The 25,001-nt window shown below is 44.7% G+C and overlaps 2 protein-coding genes and 1 non-coding gene across 4 annotated transcripts in view; 1 reads left to right on the top strand and 2 right to left on the bottom strand.

Moving 5' to 3' along the window:
- METTL26 (methyltransferase like 26) overlaps positions 1 to 1,480 on the bottom strand; it is a 33,553-nt gene extending 32,073 nt beyond the window's left edge. The window contains exon 1 of the mRNA XM_030211208.1: positions 1,135 to 1,480. Coding sequence (XP_030067068.1) covers positions 1,135 to 1,331 — 197 coding nt within the window. The 5' untranslated portion in view covers positions 1,332 to 1,480. The remainder of the gene's footprint in view (positions 1 to 1,134) is intronic.
- A 353-nt stretch (positions 1,481 to 1,833) lies between these two features.
- TRNAG-CCC lies at positions 1,834 to 1,904 on the bottom strand. Its single transcript has one exon. It is a non-coding gene; the product is annotated as a tRNA-Gly (tRNA).
- Positions 1,905 to 16,537: 14,633 nt separating this feature from the next.
- The window catches only part of MCRIP2 (MAPK regulated corepressor interacting protein 2), a 29,108-nt gene continuing 20,644 nt past the window's right edge, over positions 16,538 to 25,001 (top strand). For both annotated transcript variants that reach the window (XM_030212292.1, XM_030212291.1), the window contains exons 1-2: positions 16,538 to 16,847; positions 17,260 to 17,350. In XM_030212292.1, coding sequence (XP_030068152.1) covers positions 16,793 to 16,847; positions 17,260 to 17,350 — 146 coding nt within the window. In that variant the 5' untranslated portion in view covers positions 16,538 to 16,792. The remainder of the gene's footprint in view (positions 16,848 to 17,259; positions 17,351 to 25,001) is intronic.

Genomic DNA, 25,001 nt, shown 5'->3' with positions numbered 1-25,001 from the left:
GGCTAGGGGCATGAACATAATTGAAAGGGGCCCAAAACTCTTGTAGCATCTGGTGGTTGCTTCAGGAGCTCCAGGCTAGAGAGTGCCGTGGGTTCTGTTTCCGTCCCAGGAGTCCCCGTCTCCGCTCTGTCCCTGCAGGTTCTGTTCCCGCTCCGTCCCTATGGGCTCTGTCCTCACCTGAAGAAGCCTCAAACAATTATGATTTTATATTTAAATCTTCTTATGAAAGTATAAAAAGGAACAATATGCTGTGAAACTATTGTGTATAAGTTACAAATAGAAAACAATAATAACAGCGAGCAGCTATAATAACCATCCTAATCCACCCTGTTAAAATGTCCAGGGGTACAAAATACAACCCATTCTCAATGCCCTACAAGGAAGAAATATTCCATTCGAAGCACTGTTAAGATTTTTAAATCTGTGGATGAATAAGAAGTCTAGCTCTCCTGTCTTCCACAGTCCTTCCTGCAATAGAAGATGTCTTCTTAGAAGATGTGCTGGTAGCAGGATTAGGGTTACCATATGTCCGGTTTTACCTGGACATGTTCTCTTTTTGAGGACATGGCCGGGCAACCGGACGGGTTTGCCAGTCTACCCGTTTGTCCAGACAAAAAGGCTGGCGTGCAGGCCTAGTGGTGTCCTATCCTCCCCTCCCCCTACTGCACTGCCCTGGTGGTCTAGTGACCTCTTCGGGGCAGGAGCCCCTTCTTTCCTGCCCGGAGCGCCTGCAGACTGTTGTTTGCAGACTCCGGTCCCGGCGCCAATTCAAAATGGCCACCGAGAGACCACCAGGGCAGTACAGTAAGGTAAGGGGAGGGGAGAATAGAACACCCTTAGGGGTGGGGGTGATGGGGTGGTATGTGACAGGAGGCAGGGCGGGGGAGCAAGTATGGTAACCCTAAGCAGGATGCACAGGATCCCCTAAGCAAATTTTGCTAGTTGTGCCCAGCATGTTTACTTGTCTTTCCAAAAAATCTAAATATCGTTGTCTGTATCAACCAAACATAAATAACAGTCCAGTTCATTATCAGGCTTCAAAGTAGAAAATGACACGGGGACAAGGTTGGTCCCCGTGGTTTCTATTCCCATCCCCGCAGGCTCTGTCCCCGTCCCAGGGCGGTTCTCTCTCACCTCTGCCGGCACTGCGGGTCCGTATCCGAGGGATACCACCGCAAATTGGGCAGCGCCCGGGCGCAGTGCACCGCGTGCTGGCCCGAGCCTGACGCCACCTCCAGCAGCCGCACCTCGGGCGCCTGCGGGTTCACGTACTGCCGCAGAACGTTTAGGATAGGGTCCTTATTCCGCTCCGCCGCCGCAGCCACAATCATCGCGCGCCACAGACTCGCACGCCTCAGCCCCCAAGCCAGGGAGAGCCCCACTCTGGGCTGGATAGAATACCGAGCGACGAGCCGGACGGCAATGGGAGCTGTAGTCCACCTATTCCGCACAATAAAGAGATGCGTGGGAAAGAAAGACTATAGTTCCCACAATGCACGGAAGACGTGCGGACTGGGGTCGAGATTATTAAAATGGAGGTGTGTCTTGGGCAGCCTATTTTGGGTTTCGGTTCCTCAGTGTTGTTAGTGGGTTTGTGTACTTCACTCTGATTTTATGAAAGCTAAGAACATACAAAAATAAAAGAAAGTTGGCTTGCCCTGCAAAAGAACGTATGAAATGTTTTTTTTTTTAATTGAATAAAATAATAGAAATATTTAATTATCTTACGAAAGTGCTAGAGAGTTTGAACATAGCGACAGCTTATTTAATTACTTTCTGTCCTTTTTATACTGATAAAAGAAAGGAAACGAATTCAAGAGAAAAAAAGAGCAGTGCGCCGCCCGGGAATCGAACCCGGGTCGCAAGAATGGGAATCTTGCATGATACCACTACACCAGCGGCGCAGATATACGTCAAGTTTTCGAGCGACCCCTTCTTTATCAGACAAAAGAATTTGTGTTCTAACAGGAAATGATGTTTATTTGATAGTGTCCTTATGTTTCAGCACTGTGACCTATATGTGCTTTTCCAATAAAACAGAACCATGGTAATTTGTACCTATGACCAAGTAAAAATTGTGCCCTCACTCGAGCCAGAGCTGGAGCTAGCTTTTTGCTACCCTATGCAAGTGATTACTGTGCTGTCCCAGAGCTTTCAACAATAACTTCATAGGAGCCAACTGTATGGGGTGCAGTGTGTGCAGTCAGAGCACCCCCAATATTGAACAAACTGCTTTTGTGTCAATAGAAGGGTAATTTGTATTGTTTTTGGCACCCCCCCCCCCCCCCCCCAATTAATCATTTTGGGATGTTGGTTGTTAATGAATAACGTATTGAGGACAAATAGTTTATAGGTTCATAGTTTGTCTTTATTTGATATACCACCAATCACTGAATATCTAAGCGGTTTACAGAGTAAAATTAAAAGGACGGGGGAACAAAATTTGGAACAAACGAAAGGGCCTCAGAAGAGGCCATTAGACCAATCAGGACCACTTTACGGGAGCAGCTGCAGGGGACAGGAATGAGTGGAGTTCGTCCCTGTCCCTGAGGAGACCACTAGACCACCTGGGCTTCACTAAGGTAGGCCCAAGTAAGGCCTATGGGTGGTCAGGTACGATGTGGGGAGAGTGTTTTGGTGCCTCTGGTTGAGATTGATTATCAGAAGCTCAGTGGTGGACACAGGGAGTCCTGAAAGTTAATTTTGGAAGGTGCAAGACTTAGGGTTTACCTAGGGTGCCTAACACAATTGCATCAGACCTTTCCTTAGGTCTGTATGGCTGTAATCCTTAGCCTGTACCAGAACTGACTCTGAGGGGGGTAGTTATCAAGCTGTATTATGGCTTTAATACATGTTTGCCTTTTAATGGAGATAGTGCAGGATATTTATAAATAAATAAATAAATAAATAATGTAAAATGCATTAAAATAAAATAAATGCATCATTTATTTGTAAAATCTATTATACGGCTTGCAGTAAACATCATCCTGGGAGCATTGGGCTGCAAAGCCGTGGCTTAGTGCTGCCGCAAATGCCTTAACCAACTTCTGCAAATCTCTGAAGACCTATCTCTTTAACAAAGCTTACCACGAGAACACATAACCAACTAGAACACAACACCTATCCACCTCTAATCAGAATGTATCTCTCTATAACAAATTGACTAAATCTTCTTGTTATCCTTGACTTCTTTGTAACACCAATTGTATTCTCTACCCTGGCATTGAGCCTGCAAATAGGTGGGAAAATATGGGATACAAGTGCAATAAATAAAAAATAATTAATTAATTAAATGGGCCGGCCACAGTTCAACCAAGGTGCTCCTGAGCACCCCTAAATCAACCTCCCCCTAAATGGTTCCCCTATTCAAGGCCCCTCATGTAATCCCCGCTCCTCCACCCAGAAGCTCCCTCAGAAGTAACTTCCCCTCCTTGGAAGGCCTCCCCACTCACCAATAGGGCACCCCTCCCCTCCCAGGCCTTCTTTCATGATTCCCTGGGGTCTAGTGGGATCTGGGCAGGAGTGATCCTCTGTCTCTACTGCCCTCACTAGTGCCAGGTTCAAAATGGACCAATGCTCCTGGGACAGTTGAATAACATCTGACACCTACTGCACCTTGATAACTACTCTCCTTTATAGATTAATACCCTTGATATACCACTCTAGTCAACAAAGATCAGAGTGGTTTACAATCAAATATAAAACATAGAAAAGAACGCCATAAATTATAGGATAGAAAAAGAAACACATGCACAAGAAACAATCAAATCTTTCATTTTCAGTTTCTCGGGTTACCCTCATGCACTAACAAGCCGGTCATCCCAAAAGCTTTCTGAAAAAAATAAGTTTTGAACTGAACTACATGCAAAATGCCTGCTAGACAAATGCCCAAACTACATGATGAAAAGCCCAAAAGAATGGTTCATCGAATGCACTACCAAACATATCACATATATGTTAGCAGATGAACAATTCCCAAAGATAAAGGCGAAATCATACTCACTCCTATCCCCAAGAATACAACAAACAAGATCAGCGATCTCACAAACTACAGACCAGTGGCCTCCATACCATTAGTGACCAAAACGATGGAGGGATTGGTAACACAACAACTAATGGAATCCTATATAATAATTCTCACCTCCAACGTTCGAATGTGCCTGGGACCGTGCCTCCCTCAGCGGTGGTCTGCCAGGCAGGCACAGCTGTCACCCCCGCGTTACGGCCCCCTGGATCCCCCTTCCGCAACCCTGTCGATCCCCCCCCTTCCCGCCGAAAACCGCCCCCCCGCCACCGTTGTCGACTACCTGTGCTGACGGGGGACCCAAACCCCCGACAGCCGAAGTGCTGTTCTGCCCTTCGCAGCATTGGTTCCTCAATGATCTTCTCTTCAAGTTTCTGTGGAAGCGGACCTCGGCTGGCGGGGGTTGGGGTCCCCCGCCAGCAAAAGTAAGCAACGGCAGCGGGGGAGGGTTGACGGTGGTAGGGGGGGGGGTCCAGGGCGAAATCTGCGAGGGCCCAGGCCCCTATGGCCCCATGCAGATACACCCCTGGTTACTCAATCAGTTCAAGTGCAGAATTCTGATAAATTACCCACAATTGGCTGAGTACTTTAGAGATAAAATAAAAACTATTAGATCCCAATTTGAAGGACTATCATTTTTTCCTTTGATAAACTCTGATGGGTTCTTTTTACCTACTCAAGGTAGTTTGGTGGACAGAATTTGGTCTGAGATTTAAAGTAGAAAGAATATCTTCATCAAAGATATCACCAATTAAAACTATCTCCGTCTTATTCACATTCAGTAACAATTTGTTTTCTTTTACACAGTTTACAATTTCCCCAAAAATGGATCTTAATTTTTAAATTGCATAGCCTATTCTGTGGTGAAAACTAGATTAAAATTGGACATCTGTGTAAATTTGATAGTATTCATTTAAGTTCTTTAATATCTGGCACTAAGATCTGAAATATATATTAAATAAGACTGCTAATAAGGCTGAGCCTATGGTACCCCATTATGTAGATTTCTCAATTCTGATTTCTGATCGCCATTACAAATTGCATATTGTCTGTTACTCAAAGATTTAAACCAATCAAACACAAAGCCAGTAATTCTACATGCCTATAATCATCCTCACTTTAATATTCCCTTATCTCTTATTTGTCCTGTTTGTCTGTCCTAATTAGATTGTAAGCTCCGTCGAGCAGGGACTGTCTCTTCATGTTCAAGTGTACAGCGCTGCGTATGTCTAGTAGCGCTATAGAAATGATAAGTAGTAGTAGTAGTGATATCAGCACTTAACAAGCAATAATGAGCACTAATTGGCACTGATTAGAATTTAGGCGCACAACTCGCTAAGTGTATTCCGTAATGATATGCACAAACTTCTAACGTTTGCAGGCAAAAAGGGGCAGGGAAATGAGCATTCTGAAATTTAGGTGCCTAGTTATAGAATATGACCCAGTGCACCTAAATCTACGTGCCGGGATTTACGCTATGTTTTAGTTGGTGTAAATGGATACTCAAAGATTTAGGCGCCAAAATATCAACTAAGCGTATTCTATAATCGGTGCCTAAATCTAGGTGCCGATTATAGAATATGCTTAGTCGGCACTGATTTCAGTGCCAATTTTTTAGGCGCCATATAGAGAATCTCCTCCATCATGCAGAGACAAGGATGCCCGCCTGTACATCAGCAGGAACTGTATTATGGAATGTGTTTGTTGGACATATACATCTTTGTGGCATAGCCGCCGAGAGGGGGGCAGGGGGGACAAAATTCCCCGGGCCCGGGCCTCCAAGGGGGGCCTGGCGCCGCAGTCCCACCCACCCTCCGTTGTCGACCGTCTGCCCCCTGCATTGAAATCGTAGCACCTCTCACTTCTGTGAAAGCAGCACTGCAGGCAGCAGGGCAGCAGATCGCCTCCCTTCGGCCCTCCGTCGCTCCCTGTGTCCCGCCCTCATCTGACGTAACTTCCGCGAGGGCAGACACAAGGAGGGAAGGAGGGCTGAAGGGAGGCATTCTGCTGCCTGCAGCGCTGCTTTCACGGAGGTGAGAGGCACTGCGATTTCAATGCAGGGGGCCCGGACCAGTGGCGGATGGAGGGGGGGGGGTGGAGGCGACCTTGGGGGGGGGGCGGCGGCCTTGCCCTGGGCCCGGCCCAGTCTCTTGGCGGCCCTGCTTTGTGGTAATGTCACACAATTCAAGAAACTTTTGAAAACACAGCTATTTGTGGCAGTCTTGACTGTTCTACGTTTCTTAGGTAGTTCTTCTCAGTATTCAGGGCTTAAGAATGAAGAAATCTATTTTTATGTCCCAGTGTGGCAATATTTATATGATTATATTATGAGTGTATTTTGGAAACCACCTAGGTTTAGGTGGTATACAAATTTTTAAGATAAATAAATAAGCATAGTTGACTGTAAATTCCCTTTGAATGATTTTATATTGTAAGGTTGGATGTGCTGACGTTATAGCAGTTCTTGGAATTAAAACTTAATTGGCACATTTGCACAGGCAGGCTGGTCACAGTAATAAAATAGTAATACACACCAATAACAACCAAGCTAGAAACGATTTGTCAGCTGTGACATCTTTGATGTGAGTTGGAATGCTCAAGGTTAAGCACCCTACAGGAAAAGAATGGAATGTTTGGGCAGCTCTTCTGCCACTTTGGCTATGTGCACTGAACCTAATTCCTCTGTGGCAAGTTCACAACCCCCCCTAGGGATCTGGAAACTGCTGACTTATATCTGTCGGACAAGATTTGATCATGTCTCCCCTTTGAGTCTTCACTGGCTTCCTGTTGAGGCCCGTATTTTATATAAAGTTTGTTGTTTGGTTTTTAAAACTTTGAATAGTGATGCACCTGAGGGTTTTTCTTTTATGTTTCAACTTTTAGGTGGCATAAATAGTGATCATTTAATTTTGTCTTTTCCATCGATGAAGGGAGTGATGTTTAAATTTATTTATTTTGTTACATTTGTATCCCACATTTTCCCACCTATTTGCAGGCTCAATGTGGCTTGCATAGTGCCGGAGATGCGTTCGCAGACTCTGGTGTGAACAAATACAAAGTGGTGTTGTGGTAACAAACGTTCATGTGGAGCAGTCAACGGAAGAGTTGTGTTATGTCCATTACATACTTTACTTTGTGTTGCAGAGATCAGGCTTTTAGGTTGGATCGGTAGGGGATGCCTTTTCAAACAGGTTGGGCTTTAGTGATTTCTGGAAATTTAGGTGGTCGTATGTTGTTTTCAAGGCTTTCGGTAGTGCATTCCACAGTTGTGTACTTATGTAGGAAAAGCTGGATGCATGCGTTGATTTGTATTTGTGATGATTTAGATGTGTTTCTGGTTGGTCGGTCGATGAGGTCTGCCATCTATCCTGGGCTTCTCTGTAGAGAATTTTGTGAACCATGGCACAGATTTTGAAGGCAATACGTTCTTTGATTGGGAGCCAGTGTAGTTTTTCACGGAGGGGTTTTGCTCTTTCAAATCGTGTTTTACCAAATATCAGCCTGGCTGCTGTGTTTTGGGCAGTCTGAAGCTTCTTTAAGATTTGTTCTTTGCATCCTGCATAAATTCTGTTGCAGTAGTCTACGTGACTTAATACCATTGATTGTATCAGGTTGCAAAATATTTCCCTCGGGAAGAATGGTTTCACGCGTTTGAGTTTCCATATTGCGTGGAACATTTTCTTTGTTGTGGATTTCACTTGGCTCTCTAATGTTAAGTTGCGGTCTAATGTAACGCCGAGGATTTTCAGGCTGAGATAGGGAGGGTGTGGTCTGGGGTGTTGATACTTGTGGAGTTATCCGCGCTGTATTGGGAGAAGAGGATGAGACAGTGTGTTTTTTCTTTGTTGAGTTTTAGTTGAAATGCATTTACCCATGAGTCCATGATGTTGAAGCTGAGCTTGATTTCGTTGACAATTTCTGTCAGATCATGTTTGTAGGGAATGTGTATTGTGACATCATCTGCACAGATGAATGGGTTGAGGCCTTGGTTGGATAAGGACTTGGCTAGAGGGGTCATCATTAGGTTGAGAAGGATCGGTGATAATGGTGATCCTTGGGGTACTCCGCAGTCAGCTTTCCACGATGATGATAACTTTGAGTTTGATTTCACTTGATATGTTCTCGTGGTTAGGAAGCCTTTGATCCAGCTAAGTATGTTTCCACAGATCCCGAAGTAGTCTAGTAGTCTAAGTAGTATATCATGGTTTACCATGTTGAATGAAAGGTCTTTTGGTTATGGTGCAATTAGTATCTGGAATTCTTTACCTTTGAACATGCATCTAATTTTGACTTATATGTAATTTAGAAAGAAGCTGAAATTTTTTTCCATCTTTTTTTTTTTACTAACCCCCCTCCCTCTTTTACAAAGCAGCGCTACCAATTAGTATGCACTGAATGCGAAGAAGGCCATGGGAATTGAATGGGCTTCTTCACAATAAGTCCTCCATCTTCTCTGCTTTCAATTGTCATCTTTCCTCTCTCCAGTGTCCTCTTTTTGATCCATCCAGTGACATAGCCAAGGGTGGGCCCAGGCCCACCCACTTTGAGATGAGGCCCACCCAGTAGCAGCACACCTATGATATGGCTGGCAGGGATCCTCCAAGCCCCACCAGTCAAAACTCCCAGCAACTGTCCCTCCTTCATACCTTATAAAAAGTAGATCTTTGCCTGCAGCAAGAAGTGACTGATACACATTGGCGCCGACTCCATGGGTGCTGTGGGTGCTCGAGCACTCCCAATATTCCCCACCAGAACTGGAAGTTCCCCAGGAGCCAGCCCGCTGCCCAACCTCTTCTCCCACTCCCACAACAGTCCTTCACCTGCCCCTCGCCTTCCTGCATGCCGTCCATAACTTAAAAGTCATCTTACCGGGGTCCCGGTGGCAGCAGTACTGAAAGGCGAGCGCAAGCAGGCTTGGCGAGTTGGCGCTTCAGCCTGCCTTCCCTTCTCATTGCTCTCAGCTTTGCCTCTGGTCCCGCCCTCATTTCCTGTTTCCGCAAGGGCGGGACCAGAGGCAGAGCTGAGAGCAATGAGAAGGGAAGGCAGGCTGAAGCGCCAACTCGCCGAGCCTGCTCGTGCTTGCCTTTCACTACTGCGGCCGCCGGGACCCCGGTAAGATGACTCTTAAGTTATGGGCGTCATGCGGGAAGGCGAGGGGCAGGCAAAGGACTGTTGTGGGAGTGGGAGACGAGGTCGGGCTGGAACTCGAGTCGGAGGGGGGGCTGGAACTCAGACAGAGGGAGGGAGGGGGGCTTGAACTCAGAGGGGGGTCTGGTACTCGGAGGGAGGGAGGGGGTCTGGAACTCTGAGGAAGTAGGGAGGGAGGGAGGGGGTCTGGAACTCTGAGGAAGGAGGGAGGGAGGGAGGGATTGGGGTCTGGAACTCTGAGGAGGGGGGGCTGGAACTCTGAGGAGAGGGATGGGGGCCTGGAACCCTGAGGAGAGGGGGGCGAGGGGGGAGGGGAGAGGGGATCTGATCATTCAGGAAGCCATGTGCTCATAGAACTCACTAAAATTACAAGAAGGGAGTGTTGCAGAGTCAAGAGACAGCCCCTAAAGTCTTGAATTGTAACATATGAAATTGTAACTTTGAACTGTAATATTGTATTTTTATTGTATTATATTGACTTTTAAATGTATTGTAATCTAAATGTCCTGTAAGCTGCTCTGAACTGTACTGGTAAAAGCAAGCTCAGGTTCTTTTTATGTACCACCTATGAAAGAATTTATACCTAAGTGGTTTACAGTCCAGTACTATAATATTAAAATTACAATTAAACAGAAATAATATATAGGGCTCCTTTTACAATGTTAAGAAGTCTATGGGAATTGAATGGACATTTTCGCATTCAGCACACCACTTTAGGTAGTGTGTCGCTTTGTAAAAGAAGCCCATAGTCTAGAAGTAGAGGAAATAAAAGGGGTAGAATTTGCTTCAACTGTGTAGCCAGATCTGAAGTAAAATTAGGCAGAAGTGGTGTTTTTGACTGCTTTTATTTACCCCACAATTTCTTACAGAGCACATCCACATCCTGAAGGAGGTACCAGAAGCCATTTTATGATTGGAACCAGCATGGGCAGGAGACTCGCTCCTGTCCATGCTGGTTCCAGTCTCAAAATGGCTGCCGGGATCTCTTAAAGGAAGTCTCAGCAGCCATTGCGTTGGGAGCAACGGCACGGGGCAGGAACGAGTGGGGTTTGTGCATGCCCCCAAAGAGGCAACTAGGGCTTCCTAAGGTAGGCCTGGGGAGAGCCTAAGGGTGATTGGGTGAGATGGGGGAAGAAAGGAAGATCGCAGGGAGGGGGGAATTGAGGGGTCGCCACCAAGGGGGTGAGCTCAGGAGGAGGGGTCTTTTTTGGTCAGGTGTGGGGAAGGGAGTGGGGGGAAGAGTTTCATTTACTGTTGCAATTTCTGCCAAATTTTGGTCACAGATTCAGTTTCAGCAGAAATCAAAGATCCTGGGATCGGTCGAGCTCTTGTGATAGGCATTGTAACAAACTGCCAACTGCCCTGGTTGTGATTGCCAGTGTTCAATCATGGAGCAGTGTAACCTGAACAGAGTGGTGGGTGCGGCTCTGGCTGACTGGATGAACCCTTCAGGTCTTTATCTGCTTTCACTTCATTTACTGTGTTACATTGTCCCTAAAATATGCCCACTGACCTCATTAACCTCTGAGGTCCACTCCCTCCTTCCAAATTGCCTTCACATATAGAAGCAAAAATCATTGGTGTAGCCTCTGAACTGGCAGCAATGTTTGATCTTTCTTGAAAATGTTTTTGGCAGGATTATAGTTGGGTTATTTATCTGTCCCAACCTTGGGACTGATATATGGAAGCTCACAGAGTCCCTGTTGATAAGAGAGCAGCCGGCCCTTGCAGGCCCTACTGAGGGACATCTTAAAGTGAAATGAGGGTCATTTTCCATCTCCCACTGAAATGAATCTATTGTACTCTGAAAACAGGAAGAGGGGGGTCAGAGAGCCAATAGTCTCAAAATGGTGATCATCTCCAAAGCAAGAGTTAATCACCAGGGAGAGACTGTCACATTAGCCATACCCTACCCAACCCCTGTACAGAAGACATCCCCTTATTAAGGACATATCATTTGATCTATACATGGCTACCTCTGAACTATAGATGACTTGTAAAGTGCAATCACGATATGCCAGTGCTTCTCAAACCAGTCCTTGAGGCATACCTAGTCCCATCAGTGTTTCAGGAGATCCACGATGAATATGCATGAGATAGATTTACATACCAAGGAGGCAGTGCATGCAAATCTATCTCATGCATATTGATTGTGGATATCCTGAAAACCTGGTGTGACTAGGTGTGCCTCTAGGACTGGGTTGAGAAGCACTGGGATGTGATGAGGGAAGACAGTCAGTGGTCCAGCGACAGAATGATCCATTCCACCGATGGAATCCAACACATTGGAACAAACACCAGGACATAAAAAATGTATACAATGTTCCTTTTGTAGCATGACTGTAGAATGCACAGTTCACCAATCCCTATAATGGCAAGACATATCAATTACGTAGAGCTACTACGTGTAGCACATCACATGTCATCTATGTGCTCCAATGTCCTTGTAATAAGCTTTATATTGGCAAGACAACAAGAAGTTTCAAAATCAGATTAAGTGAACATAAATTGTGCATTAAAAACAGAAAAATAGGAGCGCCCCTGGTGGCACATTGTACACAAAACATTCTTTTGATTCTTTTCGTTGCTGGATAATTATGCATTTAAATCAAAACACACATGGAGGTGATAGCGACAGAGCTTTATTTCAACATGAAAATGGTGGATTCATCGATTGAATACTCTAGAACCTCAAGGTTTGAATACTGTAATTCACTGGACTGCCTTTTTGTGAACATTGTTTCATTTTTTTATATACATTTTTGTTTTAAGTTTTCGTACTTGGGTGGTTTGCCTTGATGACGTCAGTAACCTGTGATTGGATTCTTTTCGATGGCGTCCTTTTAAAACACAGGCGCCATTTTGAAAGTACTCAATGTAAGAGATAGTAAAGAGCACAGGCATTAAAAGGCGGGTGACTTTCCTAAGCGTCTCTTTTTTCTCTTGTCTTTTTTTTTCATAGTTTTTATAATGCTGAATTTATTTGATTCACAGATCGTCTGAAAAAGAGGTGGGGTCTCCAGAAGAAGCCTATGCGAAACGGGTCCCTGTTGGGACCTCTACCCATGAGCTGACAGCATTTTACAGAACAAAGACTAACTGACAATCATTTGAAACCTTTTATGAGCCATGCTTTTCAAAACTAAGTAACGATTTCATTTTATACAGTTGTTGATAGAAAGTTATTGTGAATTAACGTTTATATATAAAAGTTTTTTTGGTCTATTCAACAACGGTGAATAGGTGTTTTTTTTTAGACCAATGATGACTTGTTTGACCAATCACACATACAGGAAGCTATAAGCTCCAAAACTGTGGTTTACGGTCCTAATGAGGTCTTTTCCTCCTAATTTTTGATTATTAAATAATTGAGAAAAAAAGAGACTTTACTCTGTATTATCTATGAATATACCATACTGTATGTTTTTAGAGGTATTCTACTGCCTTGGTATATAGTACTAAGATCCACATAGGAATTTGTTGTTGAAACGTTTAAAACAGCCAGAGTTTAAAATTGAAAAATATCTTTAAACAGGATGGGGTTTTAGGTGGGACCTGAATATATCTCAAGCATACAACCCATCAAAGTTATCTCAACTAGTACAGAAAAATAGAAGAATAGCCATACTGGGTCAGAACAATGGTCCATCTAGCCCAGTATCCTGCTTTCATGACCAATCCAGGTCACAACTCAGTGAGTAGCAACATTCCATGCTACCAATCCTGGGGCAAGCAGTGGCTTCCCCCATGCCCATCTCAATAACAGAATATGGACTGTTCCTCCAGGAACTTGCCCAAACCTTTTTTAAACCCAGATACGCTAACTGCTGTTACCACATCCTCTGGCAGCGGTATTCAGAGCTTAACTATTTATTGAGAGAAAAAAATATTTCCTCCTATTTGTTTTAAAAGTATTTCCATGTAATTTCACTGTTTTTGAAAGAGTGAAAAATAGTCACTTCTACCTGTTCTACACCACTCAGGATCTTTTAGACCTCAATCACACCCCTCCCCCCTCAGCTGTCTATTTTCCAAGCTGGAGAACCCTAACCTCTTTAGCCTTTCCTCATATGGGAGGAGTCCCATCCCCTTTATCATTTTGTTTGTTTTTCTTTGAACCTTTTCTAATTCCGCTATATCTTTCTTGAGATACAGCGAGCAGAATCAAACACAATACTCAATGTGATGTCGCACCATGGAGCGATACAGAGGCATTATAATATTCTTGGTCTTATTCTGCATTCCTTTCCCAACAATTCCTAGCATCCTGTTTGCTTTTTTGGCAGCCACCGCATACTGGGCAGAAGATTTCAGCATATTGTCTACAATGACACCTAGATCTTTTTCTTGTGCTGACTCCTAAGCTGGACCGTAGCATCAGGTAACTATGATTCAGATTATTCTTCCCAATGTGCATCATTTAGCATTTGTCCACATTAAATTTCATCTGCCATTTGGATTCCCAGTCTTCCAGTATCCTAAGATCTTCCTGCAATTTTTCACAATCTGCATGCATTTTGACAACTTTGAATAGTTTTGTGTCATCTGCAAATGTAATCACCTCACTCATCCCTCTGTTTTCCAAATCATTTATAAATATGTAAAGATCCCTGCAGCACTCCACTATTCACCTCCTCATAAGTACATAAGTATTGCCATACTGGGACAGACCAAAGGTCCATCAAGCCCAGTATCCTGTTTCAAACAGTGACCAATCCAGGTCACAAATACCCAGCAAGATCCCAAAAAAGTACAAAACATTTTATGCTGCTTATCCCAGAAATAGTGGATTTTCCCCAAGTCCAATTTAATAATGGTCCTTTAGGAAGCCGCCCAAACCTTTTTTAAACTGCTAAGCTAATTGCCTTTACCACATTCTCTGGCAATGAATTCCAGAGTTTAATTACATGTTGAGTGAAGACAAATTTTCTCCGATTCGTTTTAAATTTACTACTTTGTAGCTTCATTGCATGCCCCCTAGTCCTAGTATTTTTGGAAAGCGTAAACAGACGCTTCACGTCTACCCGTTCCACTCCACTCATTATTTTATAGACCTCTATCGTATCTCCCCTCAGCTGTCTTTTCTCCAAGCTGAAGAGCCCCAACTGCTTTAACCTAATTCCCCAACCGCTTTAACCATTCTAATTCCACTATATCTTTTCTGAGATGCGGCCTCCATTGATGAAAAACAGCCATATAACCCTACCCGTGGTTAGTGCAGCGGACTTTGATTCTGGGGAACTGGGTTCAATTCCCACTGCAGCTCCCTGTGACTGTGGGCAAGTCACTTAACCCTCCATTGCCCCAGGTACAAAATAAGTACCTGTATATATGTAAACCGCTTTGAATGTATTTGCAAAATACCACAGAAAGGCATTTCCCTTTCTGTCCAATAACCAATTCCTAATCTATAGGAAGACATTGCCTCCTATCCCATCACTTTTAAATTTTCTCCAGAGTCTCTCATGAGGAAGGAACTATGTCAAAAGCTTTCTGAAAATCTTGATACACTACATTTATTTTATTTTTGTACCCTGCGCTTTCCCACTCATGGGCTTACATGGAGCGTTAAGTGACTTGCCCAGAGTCACAAGGAGCTGCCTGTGCCTGAAATGGGAATTGAACTCAGTTCCCCAGGACCAAAGTCCACCACCCTAACCACTAGGCCACTCCTCCATGTCACTTCAACCAGCTCAGTTTATTATGCCACATGTTTATTTATGCCTTCAAAGACATTAAGCAAATTGGTGAGGCAAGACTTCCCTTGGCTGAATCCATGCTGACTTGCAGACTCTGGGATGGAGTAAAATTCACTGCTTATTACTAGAATGACTTTTAGTTAAACCATGCCAGCAGCCTGGACCAAGCTTCTATTGGAGCTGTGCCTTGAATCATTACCTAATATTTCACAAAAAAATTAAAGCTAGTTATGGCAACCAAACTCACGCTGAAAAGATTTGCTGGATAGCCGGTTATGGGACACTAACCACGAATTTTCAGTGGTTCGTGGCTGCTGGAAATTTGCGGATAGCCAATTATGTGGCATTTCACTGGCCAGGTGCCGATCCGGCTGATTAGATGCTTTTTAATATCGGGGGAGGGGATGGTTTCCTAAGACAGAGGTTCAGACACCAATACTGCCTGCGAGGTAGGTAAATTCAGTGTCTAATTTCGAGGGTCTGGCGGGGTGTTAGCTCATACCTAGATTGTAAGATGCTTGGGAAAGGGACTTTGCTACCGTGTCTTCGATGTTGTCAAATTCTTCAGCTGTATTACACGGATAAACACGTGGGAATGTTTTTTTTTTTTTTTATCGCTGAAAAGAATGCTGTTTTGGCCAGCTTGAGGAGACACTCGACTGTGCTCAATGGTAATTTATTTCTGTATGCCATTGTTTTCACCACACCGAATTTCACAGTATGGAAGCCCTTGTAATATGCCCTGTGAAGGTACTATGTAATAAGAGTTAAGTCTTATCTTGCCATTGTGGCTCCTCTGGATTTGAGTACAGTAAAGCATTTTCCTCCGCACTAGCAGGGACTGTCCTTCTTTGTTAAACTGTACAGCGCTGCGTAACCCTAGTAGCGCTCTAGAAATGTTAAGTAGTAGTAGTAGTAAAACCATGTTGCTTTGCAGGAAATTAAGATCACTGAGCTAGCTAGCCTCAAGGTTCCAAGACTACTACCTTTAATTATATCGGAAATTATTTACTGTAAACAAATCTTGATCCCCACAAAGAAGCACCATTAAGAGTAGCATTGTTGTTTTTCAGCGAAAACACTGTTCTCCAGTACTCACAGCATGATCATGAGCAGAGTGAAATTGGAGAGCACAGAGTATTGTACAGGTGTTTCTCAACGTCACTGACTAAACCAGAACAGTAATAAAACGTAGCATGCTGTACCCCCGCAGGGAGATTTTTTTTTTTTTAACGTTACAAGCTATTCTCCCTGTAAATCCTGGGCTGGGCATGGAATTCCTTACAACTGGATGGCTGCCCTCTAACTCAGGGGTTAGGGTGAATGTTAGGCAAACCTTTTTCCTGTTGTCATTCTGATGGGGGTAATCCTCCTCCTACTCAGTAGTAAAGGGGGGGGGGGTCAAAGTCTACTAACTAATCATTGAACCAAAACACTTTCACTAAACTCACAGCTCTTAAACGGCCAGACCCCAGCTGTCCTCCAAGCAACCTTTTCATGTTATCAAGCTCATGCACACTGCCCTTGTGGGCGAGTCTAGTCAGCTGTATAATCTTCTGTCACTAGATCACGGGAGCACCAGACTACGCAAGCGTGAACTGCACTTGATCTGCCTGGGTCGGTGCCTGGCCCTTTAAGAGCTCGGGGGGCGTGTTATTCCTAACCATGCTTTTCTTAAAGGGCTCGAGCAGCTATACTAAAGACATGCTAGAGGTGATTTTGTAAGTGGCGTGTCAGAGAAACCTGAGGCTTTGATTAAGGGTCACGACTGCTTAAATTATTTGACGTTCTTTTTCTTTGGGAGCTGGCTGTGTTGTTTGCTTTAAAAAAACCCAACGAAAATCTCCAGCCGAAGTCCCAGAAGTAGACTTTGCTGTGGTGTTCCCCTCTGCCCCACTTCAGAGTGCCCTTTCCAGAGCACATGATGTACACCATTACCCGGGGACCTAGCAAACTGGCCACGCAGAGAAGGACAGGTAATCTAAATTCACTTTGCTTTCTTGTCTCTTAAAAATAAGACATATAACATTTCAGACATTTTTTTATTTGCTTGTGAGGAAACATTGTAATATATGGACAAGGACGCTTTTACGCCTTAGTTCTTTTTTTGATCCGGCTTTAAAAACACCCTCCCTATCCAGAAAACATTATTTGCAAACTCACACCTGACGCTTTAGCAAGAATTAATGCAGCATGTAGAATACAAGCACAGTTCAGATCCTGTTTTTATTCTTCTTTACCTGATACAAAACACTGATTAAATGAATACAAAGTGACATCAATTATCTGTAAAATGAGACAATATATGCTTCCAGACTAGTCATTTTTTTCAATGTGATATTCACCTTTCTGTATTTCTACATGTTTGCCTTTGTGTTGTAATTCTAGGTCCTACTCAGCAGATTGAAAGCAAACTAAGTGATCTGAAGTGCAAAGCTCCGAAAAGCTCATGTGTCTCTTCCCCATGGCCCCTTACAAGGTGAGAAGGAAAAGGAAGTAGGAGGAGGAGGACCCCCCCCCGGCTTGCAGTTCTTGTAACCCAACAATGGGAGGAATGCAACAGTACCCTGGCCTAACTGAAGCCTGCAGCCTCTGTCTGGTCTGGTGACCTTGTGCTTCTGGCTGGGTGTCCGCTCCCTTCTTGGCCCCAGTGTTAGTGTAAATTGCTACAGAGGTGTAACAGGTTCTCTCAGACAAGGGTCTGGCAATGTTCACATAGCATGGTAGTCCAAAGGAGGAGCTACTGTCCAATGACCTTGTACAGAGGTTAATGGGAAGGGTTGTTATTGCCACATCACTGAGTGGAGATGGACTAGAGGAGAGGAGGCTGAAAAAAGAGGAGGAATTGAAATGTTCAGTTTCACCAGCTGCCCCATATGGGACCAACAAAAGAGAGGGAGGGAAATACTACCTGTGCAGGGCCGGCCTGACCACTAGGCGGACTAGGCATCTCTCAAGGGCACTACAATTTGGAAAGCGCCAGAGTGATAGTAATCTATGCTCAACATCTCCCCATCCTTGCCCCCCCCCCCCCCCCGGTACTTGGTGGCTTCCCTTCCCTTCCTGTCCTTACCATCTTTGCAATGTCATCAAGCTGACTGATATGCCAGTACCAACACTGGTTTTGCCTGGTGCAAGGCCTTGAGCATCTGTGCATGTTCAAGGCTCCACTCCTGTTTCTTCTAAGCTGTTTTCAAAAGGATTTGGACCTGGTGGACTTTGAGCATGTACAGAAGTTCAAGGTTCCACACTGGGTGTGACCAGTGTTGGAAATCTAACTGACATGTTAGTGCTGTGGAGGAGGTGGTAAGGAAGGTAAGCCACAGAACACCTGGGGGGAGAGGACGGAGAAATGCTGGACACCAGGAGGAATGAATAAGGAAGGGGGGGGGGGGAGAATGGGAAAAATGCTGAGTACCACGGGGGGGGGGGGGGTGAATAGAGAAGAGGAAAAATGCTGGCTATGGTTTGAATAGGGAAGGGGAGAAATGCTGAGCATTATGGGGAGAGGGGGGATGAATAGGGAAGGGGAGACAAGCTGGGCAGCATGGGGGAGTGAATAGGGAAGGGGAGACATGCTGGGCACCACAGTGGGAGAGGAAGTGAGGGGTGAAAAGGGAAGGGGAGATGTGCTGGGCACCATGAGGGGAAGGGGAGACATACTGGGCAGCATGGAGGGAGAGGAAAGGAAGGGAGGAGTGAATAGGGAAGCGGGGACAGGCTGCGCACCATGGGGAGGAGGGGAGGGGGTGAATAGGGGAGACATACTGGGCACCATGAAGGAGAGGGAAGGGGTGAATGAATAGGGAAGGGGAGACATGCTTGGCACCATGAAGGAAGGGGGTGAATGAATAAAGAGGGGAAAACATAATGGGCACACCAAGGGGGGAGGGGGTGAAAAAGGAAGAGGCATGCTGGGCACCATGGGGGGAAGGGGGAGGGGTGAGTAGGGAAGCGGAGACATGATGGGCAATATGGGGGGAGAGGATGGTTTGAATAGGGAAGGGGAGACAGGCTGGGCACCACAGGGGGGGGGGGGGGGTTATATGGTGAATAGGGAAGGCAATGGACACAAAAAGTGAAGACGAGTTGAAAAGGAAATCCAAAAAAACTTTATTAGTGATAAAATGACGACCCGACACGGCCGTGTTTTGGCACCAAAGCCTGCATCAGGCTGAAACACGGCCGTGTCGGGTCATCATTTTATCACTAATAAAGGTTTTGGATTTCCTCTTCAGCTTGTCCTCACTTTTTGTGTCCATTGCTTTTGCTATACATATCTCCTCTGCTTTTTGTTTTCTTGAATAGGGAAGGTGAGACACCTTGGGGGGGGGGAGGGGAGGGGTGAATAGGGAACAGTAGACATGATGGGCAGCCAGGCACCATGGGGGGAGGGAATGGGGGTGAATAAGGAAGAGGTGACATGCTGAGCACCACGGGGGGGGGGGGGGGGTAAAGGGAAGGGAAGACATCCTGGGCACCATGGGAGGTAAGGGGTGGTGAAATAGGGAAGGGGAGACATGCTGGGCAAATACCCTATTACATGCATATTCATTAGGGATATCCTGAAAACCTAGTCTGTTTGCAACCCTCAAAGATTAACCTTGGAGAAGCCTAGTCTAGAGGGTGGCTAGTAAAATTATCTGTGATCTTTGTCATAAATTATATGAGGACACAAGACTCTGCCCTTGCTGTGGTTCTTTTTCAAATGTATCTGATTCCTATTTGTAGGGATCTCTCTTGGTTTGGTGTGCAATACCACCTCTATACCCATGAAATACAATTTTTTTTTTTCCTGTTAAAGGTAGTGTTGAGAATACTGTACCTTTTTTTTTGGTGATGCTTGCAGATAGTGAAAGTATGGATGAAAGCCAAAAGATTCCAACTGAATATTAGTAACACACCAAATCTGATGAAAGACTTGACTTGTTTACTTGACTCCAAGTTCTTGTTTAAACCCGAAGTGAAGAGTGTAGTGAAAAAGACTTTCTTTAGATTGAGAGTCATGAGGAGGCTAAGGAATCTTTATCATTTTTGATAACTTTTGTACTATCTTACTAGCAATGAGTTCACCTTAGACTATTGTAATTCTCTGTACTTGGGTCTTTCTTTGACTTTGCATACCATGTAACTTGTCCAAAATGCTGCTGCTAGGTTGCTCTCCAGAATTCTTATTTTGAGCAAATAACTTTTGCTTTTAAAATAGCTACGTTGTCTGTCAATGTACTGGAAAATTAGATTCAAAGGTTTGATGTTGATTTTTTAAAGCACTTGAATAATGATGCCCCTTTTATCCTTGGCCACTGAAGATTTACCAACTTCGGCACAGTTTGTGAACAGATGATAAATCAATGCTGGATATTCTTCCCTGTAAACAGATTAGATTGGTTTCTCATCAAACTGCTGTCGAAGGAGCATGGATCTGGAACACTCTACCAAATTAATTAAGTAATGTTATGTCTTTGCTGCACTTCAGAATGTACTTAGACTTTTCTTATTTGCACAGGTGTTTGATTAGTAATGCTTTTTGTTTTTTATCTATTAGCAGCTGTTTTAACATTGTATTGTTTCTTGTACAATTTGTGGTGTCCTGTGTTTTTGTACTAGCCGATAAGCCCGTAACAACGGGCTAGTTTTTTGTTTTCCTATGGCCTCCCCCCAGCGTCTGTTTCCCTCAGTTCCGCCCCTCCTTCCCTCCCTGCTCCCTCCTTCTCCGATTTCCACGCCCATGTCCAAGCCCTCCTCCCTATTGGGCTGTACTGCTGGTGGAGGCGGGGCTTGGACTTCTACACTCTCAGCGTGCCGACTCTACTGCGCATTTGCAGGTGAGTCGGTCACTTGCCGTTTATATGTTTGATGTTTTTGTACCCCGCCTAGAACAGTGGGATAGAGTAACACATTTTAAAATATTTAAATATATGAAGGACAGAATTAAAGATCGCAATATCTATACTTTGGAAAAAAGACATTTAAGTACCTCGATGATAGAAATGCACATGTGACTGGCCTCTTTCAGTTGAGAGAGAGAGAGCGAGCTCTGGACCTAGGGATCGTAGAACAAAAGTGAAAGGGGATAGACTCGGGAGTAATATAGGTAAATATTTCTCTACAAAAAGTGTGGTGGATGCCTCCCAGTGGAGGTGGTGAAGATGAGAACTGTATCTGAATTATGAAAGCAAAGAAGTAATGATAATTTCAAAGCTTAGTAGATTTTCATAAATTAAAGATTAAGGTTGTATCGTTTTAAAATTTCTCAAGTTTCTTTAGATTTTAGTTGCCATTTAATGCACATTTGCTCTTTTAGAGCAGGGGTCATCACCCAGTCCTTGGGACACACCTAGTCAGTCAAGTTTTAAATATATCCACTATGAATATACAATGTATTTGCATGGAAATACATCTTATGCATAGTCGTTGTGGGGTATTCTGATGTCTCCAACCTAATTTCTGTTCCTCTCTTCACCCCTTCTTCTCTGCCTTTCTCGTGTGCTCAGTGGAGTGCCCGCTCTGTTTGCAACAAACTATCCTACATTCACAACCTCGTTATCTCTCGTACTCCATCTGCTTGCCCTAACTGAGACTTGGCTTTGCCCTGAAGACTGTGCTTCAGCTGCGGCCCTGAGTCATGGAGGTTACCTTTTCTCCTATACTTCTTGACGGTTGGCTGCGGTAGTGATGTCAGGCCACTATTCTTATTCTCTTTTAGATTTCAGTCTCGCTGCTTTTCTTCCTTCAAAGTCCACTCCATCCATCTGTTCACTCCTCTGTCTCTGAGTAGCTCTCATTTTTCGACCCCCTGTCCGTGAGAAAGGAAGAAAGGTACTTCGACTCATGGCTTTCTGTCTTTCTTGAACCACCTTCTTCCCTCATTCTTGGGGGATTTTAACATTCGTGCTTATGATCCTTATGACTCTTTTATGCTTCTCAGTTTTTCGCTTTAACATCCTCTTTCATTCTTCAACTGTGCTCGACTACCCCTACTCACCAGAATGGCCACTGTCTTGACTTTTCTTCTCCAACCGCTCACTGTCCAGTTTCTGCACCTCAGCTGTTCCGTCATCTGATAACTTTCACACTTAAAACACTCTCCCCTCACAGTCCTGTCCAATCTCCACCAATACATTTAGGAATCTTCAGGCTCTTGACTCTTCGACTCTGTCCTTCAGTGTTTCAAACCTCTTGTCAGCCACTATGTTATCCAAGTCTGTCAATGAGGCTGTCTCTTCCTATAATACTATTCTCTCCTCTGCTCTGGATACTTCCATGCCTCCCATTCCCTGTTCTGTAAGGCATACTAAACCCCATCCTTGGCTGACCTCTAGAATCCTGTGCCTGATCTGCTGGACTCCTTTGGCTGAAATCCAGTGCCCATGCTGACTTCATATATTTCAAATTCTTGCTGACCTCCTTCCAGTGTGCTCTTTCACTTGCCAAACAGGACTACTACATCCAGTTGACAAACCCTCAACGTTTCTTTGCCACACTGAACGCTTACCTCAAACTGCCTTCACCTCCAATTCCCCCTTCACTTTCTCTCCAGACTCTGGCTAAGTACTTTCATGATAAGGTTCACAAGATTAACCTTGACTTCTCAACCAAGTCACCTCCACCTCTCCTTCCCTCAGTCCATTCTCTTAACCCTCCTTCAACCCCTTCCTCCTTTTCTTCCTTTTCTGAAATCACTGAAGAGGAAACTGCACATTTTCATTCCTCCTTCACTGGCCACCTGTTCTTTGATCCTGTTCTCACCCATCTACTTAGCACTATCTTTCCTACTGCCATCCCTTTTATGTGTCATATCCTCAAATCTTTCACTTTCCACCGCAACTGTTCCTGATGCCTTCAAACATACCGTATTTACACCACTCCTCAAAAAACCTTCATTGGACTCAACCTGCCCGTCCAACTATCTCCCCATCTCCCTCCTCCCTTTCCTACCCAAGATACTGGAACTTGCTATTCTTCACCGTAGTCTTGATTTTTCTTTCATCTCAAGCTATTCTTGATCCACTTCAATCTGGCTTTCACCCTCTTCATTCAACGGAAACAGCCCTTACTATAGTCTGTTCATGACCAGATCCAAAGGTCTCTATTCTATCCTCATCCTTATCAGCTGCTTTTGACCCTGTTGATCACTGCCTACTCCTTGATACGCTGTCCTCACTTGGATTTCAGGGCTCTGTTCTTTCCTGGTTTTCTTCTTATATTTCCCATCGCACTTTTAGTGTATACTCTGGTGGATCCTCCTCCACTTCTATCCCACTATCAATTGCTGTACCTCAGGACCTCGTCTTTTCTCCATCTATACTGCTTCCCCCTGGTGCTCTGATCTCATCTCATGGTATTCAGTATCACCTTTATGCTGGTGCCTCCCAGATCTACCTCTCACCACCAGAAATTTCAGCAGGAATCCAGGCAAATGTCGCTGCCTGGATGTCTTGCTGCCTTCTGAAAGTAAACATGACCAAGACTGAGCTTATTATCTCCCCCCCCCCCCCCCCCCCCCCCCCCCCCCCCCACCAAACCAACCTCTTCTCTTCCCCCATTCTTTCTTTGTGGATGACATTCTCAACCTTCCTGTCTCATCAGCTCATAACCATGGGGTTATCTTTGACTCCGCTCACTTTCTCTGCACATATCCAACAGACTGTTAAAATGTGCCATTTTTTTCTCTAAAATAACAAAATTAGTCCTTTCCTTTCTGAGCACACTACCAAAAACCCTTATCCACACTTTATCACCTCTCACTTAGACTACTGCAACTTGCTTCTCCCACTAAGCCATCTATGTCTTCTTCAATGTGTTCAAAATTCTACTGCGCAACTTGTATTCTGCCAATGTCACTATGCTCATATTAGCCCTCTCCTTAAGTCTCTTTCATTGGATCCCTATCCGTTTCCGCATACAGGTCAAACTTCTCTTATTGATTTACAAGTAGGGTTACCATGTGTCTGTCTGTTTTTACCTGGATATGCCCTCTTTTTGAGGATACTATGGGGCATCCAGGCAGGTTTTGTCAGCCTGCCCGTTTGTCCGGGCTTGCGGCAGACAGGCAGGCAGGCCTCAGGGGTGTGCCCTATCCCCCTCCCCTCCTTTACCTTATTATCATGCCCTGGTGGTCTAGTGGCCTCTTCAGGGTAGGAAAGAGCCCCCTGTTTCCTGCCCAGTACAGCTGTAGTCCTGTCTTGCTCCCGTTCATGCTTCAAAATGGCTGCTGAGAGTTCAAGTGGCGGCCTTGCAATACTTCTGCAGAAGTCTTACAAAGTTACTGCTTGAACTCTCAGTAGCCATTTTGAAGCATGAATAGGAGCAAGACAGGTCTACAGCCACACCAGGCAGGAAAGAGGGGGGCTCTTTCCTGCCCTGAAGAGGCCACTAGGACACTACAATAAGGTACAGGAGAGGAGGGGTAGTGGGTGGAGGGAGTCTGGAAAATTGGGGAGGGGATAAACATGGGAGAGAGGAAATGTGGCTTTCTTGGGGGGGGGGGGGGTTACAGTGACAGGGGGTGGGGGCATGACATGGGATGGGGTGATGTGGCCTCTCCCCCCCCCCCCCCCATTGCAAATATGGTAACCCTACTTACAAGTGCATTCACTCTGCAGCTCCTCAGTACCTCTCCACTGTCCTGATTAGATTGTAAGCTCTTTAGAGATGCTCTTCATGTTCAAGTGTATAGCATTGAGTACATTGAGTAACGCTATAGAAATTAGTAGTAATGTATTATAGTAGATTGAATTTACTCATGTCTCTTCTGTCAGGCACCAGGCCCTTAAATTTAGGTGTCTGGAACTCTGGAGCACCCGACACCTAATATCTTTTGCAGCTTTGCCTGTGTACTATGGATGCACCCCCCCCCCCCCCCCCCCCCCCAAAAAAAAAAAAAAAAAATTTTTTTTTTGAGAAATTCAACCCCTTAAAGATCAGAAATTGTATGGATGGAAAACCATAATTGTAAATAGCTCAACAATAACTTTTGAGTGGACAGTTTACAATGCAAATATTGGATTAGGCTATGGGGGGGGGGGGGGGGCGGGTTCTGTTACAATCAAAGCGGTACACAAGGAGCTGCAGTGGGAATTGAACCTGGCTCCCCTAGTTCTCAGGCCATTGCACTAACCATTAGGTTA

This window comes from Microcaecilia unicolor, chromosome 8, assembly GCF_901765095.1.
Source record: "Microcaecilia unicolor chromosome 8, aMicUni1.1, whole genome shotgun sequence".
NCBI lineage: Eukaryota > Metazoa > Chordata > Amphibia > Gymnophiona > Siphonopidae > Microcaecilia > Microcaecilia unicolor.
Note: the sequence above shows the minus strand (reverse complement) of the source record. Positions and strands in the feature narration are given on the sequence as shown.